At 41.3% G+C, this 9,938-nt stretch overlaps 1 protein-coding gene across 1 annotated transcript in view; it reads left to right on the forward strand.

Moving 5' to 3' along the window:
• Positions 1-9,668, forward strand: part of lrrc3ca (leucine rich repeat containing 3Ca) — a 70,758-nt gene extending 61,090 nt beyond the window's left edge. Inside the window, exon 2 of the mRNA XM_060848768.1 lies at positions 1,774-9,668. Within this exon, the coding sequence (XP_060704751.1) occupies positions 1,862-2,644 (783 nt within the window). The 5' untranslated portion in view covers positions 1,774-1,861 and the 3' untranslated portion in view covers positions 2,645-9,668. The remainder of the gene's footprint in view (positions 1-1,773) is intronic.
• Positions 9,669-9,938: the final 270 nt, after the last annotated feature.

A 9,938-nucleotide genomic window follows, 5' to 3' on the forward strand; every position in this document is an offset into this window, starting at 1 on the left:
AAATAGCTCCAGCCTATTCAGCCTTTCCCTGTAGCTCAAATCGTCCAAACCTACCAACATCCTTGTAAATCTTTTCTGAACCCTTCCAAGTTTCACAACATCATTTCTGTACCAGGGAGACCAGACTGAACAGTGTGTTCCAAAAGTGACCTACCAATATCTTATGCAGCCGCAACATGACCTCCTAACTCCTATACTCAATGTTCTGACCAATAAAGGCAAGCATACCAAATACCTTCTTCACTATCCTATTTGCCTGCAACTCCATTTTCAAGGAGCTATGAACCTGTACCTCAAGATCTCTTTCTTTAGCAACATTCCCCAGGACCTTACCATTAATGGTATAATCCTGCCCTGATTTGCCTTAACAAAATGTGACACCTCACAGTTACCTAAATTAAACTCCATCTGCCACTCCTCAGCCCATTGGCCCATCTGATCAAGGTCCCGTTGTTCTCTGATGTAGCTTTCTTCACTGTCCACTACACCTCCAATTTTGGTATCATCTGTAAACTTACTAACCATACCTCCTATATCAAAATAATTTATATAAAAGACAAAAAGCAGTGGACCCAGCGCTGATCCCTGCAGCACACCACTAGTCACAGGCCTCCAGTCCAAAGAGTAACCCTCCACCACCACCCACTGTTTCCTATCTTCAAGCCAGTTTTTTTATCCAGGTGGCTGGCTCTCCCGGGATTCCATGTGATCTCATCTTGCTAACCAGTCTACCATGCTTTTTGGTCTAGCAGGCAATACCCACATCCTGTCCTGTGAACTGTGCTGATCGCTATATTTATGGAATGATGTTAATTGGAAGCAGTTCAGAGAAGGTTCAGGAGACCAGCAACTGGAAAGAGCGCATTGCCTTATGAGGAAAGTCTAGACAGGCTAGCCCTGTATCCTCTGGAGTTTAGAAGAGTCAGAGATCACTTAATAGAAATACATGAGATGGTGAGGGGACTTTACTGGGTGGTATTGAAAGGATGTTTCCTCTTCTGAGAGAATCTAGAACTAAGGGTCATAGTTTAAAACATTGAGAGGGGACGTGCTTTAAACATTTCTTTGACATTTGTGAGACTTTAATATCCCCTTCTTCAAATGGCAGTGGATACATAATCTTTAAATATTTTAAGGCAGAGATAGGTTCTTGAGGAGAAAGGGGATGGAAAATTATCAGGGATATTCAGGGATGTAGAGCTGAGGTTAAAATCAGATCAGCCCTGATCTTGTTGAATGACAGAGCAAGCTGGAAGAACCCAGTGACCAACACTGTCCTTGTTTGAATCCTATGAATGAACAAGAACAGCTGAATGGCAGGGATATATTAGCGTCGGAAATCCGCTTTATTAAAAAAGAAACAATAAAGTCTTTTAAAAATTGATGTATTTGTAATGTGGGTATTGGGAATAAAAGTCAGGGCTGGATAAACGCAGTTTCAGTTTGACAACTATTCATCGAAACATCAATCTGAAGCATTAACTCGGGGTCTCTCCAGAGATTCTGCCTGGCCAGCTGACTAATGTGCTTTTGTTTCAGAATTCCAGCATCTGCAGCACTTTGTGTGGGTTTTGGAAAAGTAATTTAAACTAATCTTTCCTTTAATAGAATTAAAATCCAGGAGCAAAAAATACCAACAGCAATCGATTGATGACAGCAACTTGCATTAATATAGCGTCTTTAGTGTCGGGCACACTTCTTGGGAATGCACTCGGATAAATATCAATTCAGACCATGGATTTTACTAAACTTGTTTTGTTTCCCCCCTTTCAGATTGAAGAGCGTGTTCGCAGAAGGTCCCACAGACACTGGGCTGTGCTTTTGAATTGGAGGATTTCCAGGAATATGCTGATGCCGCAGAATGGAGCTGAGGAACCGATTCCTGCGGCACTCTGTCGCCATGTGGCTGCTTTTGCAAAGTTTTGTTCTGATGACCTTTTGCTTTAACTCAGCGACAACATGCCCAAAAGGCTGTTACTGTGCCGAGCCAGAGAAGAGGTTGATTGTCCGCTGCAGTGACATGCACCTGAGAGAGGTCCCCAAGGACATTCCAAATAATACTTGGAAGCTCTACCTTGATTCCAACCAAATAACGTCTATTCCACGGGATGTTTTCAAGGATCTGCGGGAGCTTGAGGAACTGGATCTGTCCAATAATGCCATTCAGCACTTGGAGACTGGGGCATTCCGTGGTCTGAACGAAAGCCTGAAGATTCTGAATCTCTCACACAATAAACTGGAGACGGTGAATGAGGACGTGTTCAGTAGACTGAAAGCCAGTATAAAACTTTCAGGCAACCCCTGGTTCTGTGATTGCAGGCTGCAGGAAATGATTAAGACGGTGAACATTAAAATCGGGTTGTCCAATGACATTATCTGTGCGACCGCCTACCCCGAGGAACATGCCAAGAAGTCTTTCCTGGAGGTCGCACACCACGTGAACTTCTGCAACGTTCACAAAAAGACCACCGACGTGGCCATGCTGATCACCATGTTCGGCTGGTTCACCATGGTCATCTCCTACCTGGTATACTACGTGAGACAGAATCAAGAAGACGCAAGACGGCACCTTGAGTACTTGAAGTCACTACCTAGCAAGCAGAGGAAATCAGAGGCCTCCTCCACCATTAGCACAGTGGTGTAACTCTACGTGTTGAGAGGGGAAATCTAGGGATGGGGTTCTGGGAAGAAAAAAAGGAATGGAACCCACTGGAAGACACTGTAAAGATCCAACTGGGACAAGTCAGCATTTGAAAACCCAGTGGACCACAACTCTGGCCTCCATCCTCCCTCACAGAACTCTCACCCTTAATAATGAAATGGGTTGCCAAAAGTAACTAGTATTGAGTATGCTCGTGCTCTGCTCAGTATTGTACTGAGATTGAGGTCACCGTCTAGTCTACCCACGAATACGAAAAATACTGTTGATGCCTTATGCTCTTGAAAACTAAGGAATGAGCCAGTAACAGGAGGAGAATAAGCCTATTATTTAATGTATTCTGAAGGACTATTCTTCCATTTAGGTCAGCCAAGGTTTAGTTCCTTCTTAGTTTCTGTATTTTATTCTTTCTTTCTGTTACTAGGCATCCAGGTTTTGGAGGTCTGTGTCCAGCTCGTACTAATGCAACATGGTTTTGACAGTTTGCAGGCCTTATAACTGAGAGAGTGATACATAGAGCAGCAAAGTGTTTTCCTGGCAGAATCAGGGGACTGATTTGAAGTTGAGGATATTGGTGGCGTAAATCCTGGAAACCTATGTTGCATCAGTCCTGAAATGGTTCAAAATATCCTGTATTACAACATGCAGATTTGGTTGAATTCCGTGGGCCCACAGCCAAAAGTGTAGGGCATGTAAACTGGCAAAGGTGATCAGGAGTTGCTCTGTGTAAAGCCTGTATTCACCATCTGTTCAAAGTTGCAATTCTGTAACGTGGGGTGGAAGTGCAGGGAAGAAAGTAATGGGACCTGCCACCCATCTTTGAACTGGTTCAGGGATAGTGCAGCACTCGGAGCAGTATCCCCTCAGGAGCTGGTTTGTCATTAGTGTTGTTTTCTCTAACTAGGTTTTGCTCCTTAATGAGCTGTGACAACTGAATGCTGGTAAGAGTTGAGCTCCTTGTTGTGTTACATCTCCTCTCTTGCTTATGCCCACGTTCTCGTATCCATTGGCAATGCTTGAGCGGTTCAGTGGTCACCAATGGGGCAGTGCTGATGGTGAACTGTAGTTCAATATAAACCCCTGGGAATGTTATTTCTATTTTTCCCAGTTTATTGTATCCCTGTCAGATGGGGACACCTGCCTTTTATTTGATTTTTAAAAAAATTTGAATGACCCTTATCAAGGAAGTAGAATCGTGCTCCTGACCCACAAATCGACAACAGTGACTTTTTGTTTCTTACCCAGGGGTTAGAGTGCAAATTGTATTGTCAGGGGTGGTTTTTGTTGGAAAGCAATGAATTGTCCAGACCTGCATTGATGGGGTGCATTTAATAAGACCAAATTCCCGTGATTAAGTGATTGGATTGATGCTTCATAACTGCTAGGTAAAAGAATAAACGAAGTCTGAACAATCACATGTAGTTAGGCCTTTCAGCTTATGTAACCCAGTGAGACTCAGCTTGCTAGAGTTATATTCGGAAAGAATTATAATTTCAAATCTTTGACCTGGTTTCAATTTCAATTTTATTGCATTCTTCTTGGGAACCTAGATTGAGATTGTCCAGTCAACCCAGGTGCCTCTATTAGTAATAATATTTCCAACCTCAGTTTACTATTCATAAGGGCACATAAGAAATCACAGCCATGATAACGATCAGGTTGGGCTTCTCAGGGTGGATTGATGAATGGAAAATCCTGTTTAGCAAAGTTGTTGGAATTTTTTGAAGACATTACTAACACAATTGATAAAGGGAACCGGAACGTCCCTTTCAAGAGAACCAGAATTCAAGAGCAGGGACTGTATAAGGCTCTAGTCAGATCAAATTTGAAATCTGGTGTGCAATTTTGGACCCCGTATCTAAGGAAGAATATACCACATTTCAGAAGAGGTTTACAAGAATGATCCCAGGATAAAGCGCTTGTCATATGAGGAGCGGTTAAAGACTCTGGATCTGTACTCATGGGAGTTTAGGAGGGACATCTGATTGAAATTCACAGAGAGATCCAGATAGAATGGACTTAGAAAAGACATTTCTACTGGTAGGAGAGAATAGGATTTGAAAGCACAGCCTCACAGTGAAGGGAAGAGCCTTCAGACCCAAGATGAGGAAGAATTTCTTCAGCCAAAGGGTGGTGAATCTGTGGAACTCATTGCCATAGGAGGCTGTGGAGGCCAAGTCATTGAATGTGTTTAACACAGCAATAGATAGGTTCTTGATTTGTAAGGGGATTAAGGGTTACAGGGAGAAGGCAGCAGAATGGGGTTGAGAAATATATCAGCCATGAGCAAATGGTGAAGGAGACTTGATATGTTGAATGACCTAAGTCTGCTCCAGTGTCTTATGATCATATGGATGTAGTATATTTAGATTTTCAGAAGACTTTCCATGAATTCCATACAGGAGATTGATTAGAAGGATTGAAGCACATGTAAGGGAGGGAAAGTATTGGTATAAATTGGCTAACATACAGAAAACAGAGTGTGAAAATAAATGGAGCTTTCTTGAATTGACAAACTGTAATTAATGGGATATGGGAAGGATTAGTACTCCCCAGCCATTTACAATATATGTTAATGAGTTGGAGAAAGGGACCAAATATAATATTTCGAAATTTTCAGATGATACGAAGCTAAGTGGGAATGTGTGTTGTGAGGAATATATAAAGCAAATTGAGGAGGATTTGGACAGGCTTAGTGAGTGGGTAAGAACGTCACAATGGAATCTAATGTAGAAAAATGTGAGGATATCAATTTTGGCAGGAGGAACAGATGTGCAGAGTATTTCTTAAATAGTAAGAGTTTGGAAAGTGTAGATGTACAAAGGGATGTGGGTGTCCTTGGTAAGTGATAGAAGGTTCACATTCAGGTGTAGCAAGCTATTAGGAGGGTCAATGGAATGTTGGTCTTCATTGCAAGTGGATTTGAATATAGATGTATTGACACCTTGCTTCAATTGTATAGGATTTTGGCAAGACTCCGCCTAAAGGACCGTGTGCAGTTTTGGTTTCCTTATCTCAGGAAAGATATTATTCCCAGAGAGGGCGAACAACAAGGTTCACCTGACTTGTTCCTGGGATGCTGTTATTGTCCCGGGAAGGGATATTTGGGAAACTGGACTTGTGTTCTCTACAGTATCGAAGGAGGAGAGGACACCTCATTCCAATCTACAAAATAATAAAGGGTAAATGCCGGTAAGATATTTCCTCTGGTTAGTGAAACTGGGAGGAGAAAGTGAGGACTGCAGATGCTGGAGATCAGAGCTGAAAATGTGTTGCTGGAAATGTGCAGCAATAAGGCAGCATCCAAGGAACAGGAGAATCGACGTTTCGGGCATAAGCCCTTCTTCAGGAATGAGGAAAGTGTCCAGCAGGCTAAGATAAAAGGTAGGGAGGAGGGACTTGGGGGAGGCGCGTTGGAGATGCGCTAGGTAGGAATCTGTAGCATAATTGAAAATTAAAAGGGATACCACTTAGGTCTGAGCTGAGAAGAAATAATTTTACCATGAGTGTTGCGAATCTTTGGAATTCTCTACCACAGAGGGCTGTGGAAGCTCAGTATGTGAGTATTTTTCTGGTAGAAATTGACAGATTTTTGATGATAGTGGTGTTCAAGATTATGGGGATGGGGTGGATAAAAGGCATTCAAATGTTCGATCAGCCATGATCATATTCAACAGTAGGACAGTCACAATGGGCTAAAGGACCTCCTCCTGTTCCTATGTTCCTGTAACAATTTCTCAAAAGAGCTTTGTTTAAGTTATTTACACAGCTTGGGCATTGGCTCTGATTTCAAATATGAAGCAGTTCTTCTGAGCACCTTGTAAAGCAAGACAGTGGCGTCATGTCAAATGAGACAATGTAAGGTTTTTTTTTAAACAATTGAAGATGGAATGGTTCACTGACATCACTAAGGCTAGTCTTCCGAGACAGCTGCCGAGATACTGAGCTCGAACGTTTAGCCAAAACACTGAAAACTGGAGAAAGCCCCTTTAACTCAATGCTGCAATGAAGATTTTACACCATTTCTAGGTCCCATCCATAACAGATCTCTGGCCAAGGCTTTTGGCCACCAATACTGACAGTAATAACTCAACTGCATTGAAGTTCAACAACAATTGCTGTTGATCATTAGCTGTTTTCCACACAAAACCAGGATAGGCAATATTGCTTCTTCTTCACAGAAGGTTCAATAAAAAGTAGAAAATTAGTTTGAAATTCTTTGGGTAGCAAGGATTTCAGGGTTGATTAGTTAACTGTGAAAAATATCTGCTAAATTCAAACTCAGTTGACCTGGAAAACAGCGTAATAAACATTTGGAACAATTTTCTTGATTTCAAGCTCTTAATGTGGTCACATTCCTCATTTCTCCTCTCAACAGCGGGGGAAGGATAATTGTACCCAACTCAACTAAAGAACTCTTCACAACCATAGGCTAACTGAACAAAATGGACACTATTTATTTATCTATTTGTTCTCTGCTGTGATTTTTTTTTTAAAAAGCTGTGAATTCCTCTGATGTTAGTCTAACCCCTTTTAGTTTAGGTTGGCCAATACTATTTTGAACAGTTCTGGAATGGGAAGACTAACATATGAAGAGAGGCTGGATTGGTTAAAACTTTATTCACTGGAATTTAGAGGACTGAGGTGTCCTGCGGTGTAATCTCATGGAATCCTACAAAATTCTAACAGGACTAGACAGGGTAAACAAAGAAGGATGTTTCCAATGACCGGGGAGTTCAGAACCAGGGGTCATAGTTTTATGGAATGAGGTAGATCACCTAGGACTGAGATGAGGAGAAATTTCTTCAGCCAGAGAATGGTGAGCCTGTGGAATTCGCTGCTACATAAAGCTGTTGAGGTCAAAAATGCCAAATGATTTCAATAACCACTTAGTTATTGTCCTTCAGACTAAAGGTATGGGGAGAAAATGGGAAGACGGTGCTGAGTTGGATCATCAGCCGTGATCACATGGAATGGGGGGATGAGCAGGTTCAAAGGGATGAAAAGCCTACTTTTTCTCCTAGTTTCAATATTTCTGTGATCAAAATCTTCATCGTTTGGGGAAACTGGTTTCACGAGATAAAAATAATTGAAGGCAGCAAGTCTAGAAGAAGCAATGGTGGATATGAACTGTAGGCGAATCAGTGGAAGATAGGTAACCCTAGATAAGAAGTTAAGGTGTGGTGGTGTGGTTATATGTAGCAATGCAGTGGGTGCACTAATAATCTAGAGAAGATTATTTCAGTCCCAACTTGGGTGAGTTTGAGAATTTAATTTCAGTGCAAAGAACACGATGTTGGGAAATAGGTGTCAATGAAGGCAGCCATGACATTGTCAAATTGTCAGAGAAGCTCTTTCCCTGGTGTCCTTTAGGGAAGGAAACCTATTGTTTTTTTTCTGAGCTGTCCTATATGTGACTCCAGCCTCAAGCTAATAATCTCCCAGTCGTGCAGCCCAGCAAGCTGCACAGTGCATTGGACTGTTTCCTTCAAAGGATAAGAAAAGTCAGGCAATAAATGTTGCCCTTGTAAGTGAGGCCTCATGAGAATGAATCAAATTAGCCTCTGATTAGATGGCTTGTTTTGAGATTTACATTTGTCATCTTCAAGGGTATGACAGCTATTGACAAGGGCCAAGACTTTGAGATCCACATTGGAAGTGAGTGACAAGTGTACATTGTGAATCTGAATTGTACATCTTTGGCTGCTGGATTGAAACAGCCCAGGCTGGTACAGTTTTGGAAATCAGGCCTACTTTAAAAAAAAACTGATGCAACCAAAGGTTGGAAAGGAAAATGTAACTCATTTGTCAATTTCAAATAAGACACACAATTTAAAGTGAGAGCACGCACACACACAGATGTAACCTAATTGTGATGACTAATGGCAAGTTATAGGTTTGCCTGATTTAAGGAATACTGAATACAGCCTCAGCTCCAAGTAAAAGTGGGTACTAATGAAACTAATACCTTCCTGAACCCATATCATCTCATTTTATTAGTGTGAGCCTCTGTCTGCATCAGCCCCATCAATGAGGAATATTCCTAGCCATTCCAAGAAATATTTTCTACCTAATACGAAAAATACAAAAACTGCAAAGGGCAACAATATTTTAACAAGAAGATTCTGATGTCTCCGGATTCTGGAGTTGAATGATCTAAACGCATGGATTAGAAGGAACTTAGAATTCCATGATGGACCCATCATCTTTGGAGCCCAATCTCACTGAACCAGGACACTCGGTGACAATGTGCATTTGTTAGTGAAAGCTAATAAGTTAGAAATGAGCTGTAAGTCTAAAGAACTGCCTGTACATTGGGAAACCAACATTGCTCCAAGGAATCTCTGTAATCAATCCTGTTCCCAGATTTAGAAGGTATTCTTCGCCAGTTCCTCGGTGCTATTTTGCTAGCAGATTGCACCAGAGCATCACAGAACAGGAGTGAAGGGGCTTCGGGTGGTGTCTCTATGTGCAACATCAAGTCAATCTCTGTTCAGCTAGAAAAAAAGCACAATGTAATACAGGAATTGCTAGCATCTTTTCAAGTGCCTGAGAAACATCAACCCATTTCTTAAATTGTTTTCTAAGCTCTTATTGTTGCATTCAAATATCATTGTCTTTTTCAAAGCTGTTTTAGCTGGTCTGTGCAGGCTGTACGTTCTATCTGTGGTTTATGTTTTCTTTTGTCTGATCTCCACGTAAGTGTTATAGACTGCCGAAGAGTTAATTTGACAAACATGCTAATGTAGAGATAGGTTAGTTTGTTTAAAAGAGTTTTTGCATGGGCTCTTTCGTTTCACATTTTTATCTGAAGAGCCTGTGGTCACGAATGTTTCAAATTACGAACAATGGAGCAGGCCTTGCCCATCTTCAGCTGTCATTGATATTCCTAAACGTGCTGCTGTCTCAACAGCAACACTGGATTTTGTAAACTTCAATTGCTGACTTGCAGGCTTGGCATTCTATCTATCACAGGGTCTTTACATTAAAATGGTATGGAGTTTCATTTGCAGTGTTTGTATTTTTTTTGTGAGGTCCTTCACCTCCAAAAAATAATAAAATAATGATTGTCTCCTCCACTTTGAAGTTCTGGAATTATTTTGTCCCTTATTCTCTATTCCCAAGTCATTGCAATAATCTGTTGGTTTAAAGCAATGGACTAACTGACTGGGTTTGACAATAATTTGTTCACAATTTTTGAGAAGATTTGTAGCTCAGGTTGATAATAAGTATGTAAGTTAGCTCGCTGAGCTGAAAGGCTTGTTTTCAGATGTTTTGT

The sequence above is a fragment of the Hemiscyllium ocellatum genome, chromosome 32 (assembly GCF_020745735.1).
Source record: "Hemiscyllium ocellatum isolate sHemOce1 chromosome 32, sHemOce1.pat.X.cur, whole genome shotgun sequence".
Classification (NCBI taxonomy): Eukaryota; Metazoa; Chordata; class Chondrichthyes; order Orectolobiformes; family Hemiscylliidae; genus Hemiscyllium; species Hemiscyllium ocellatum.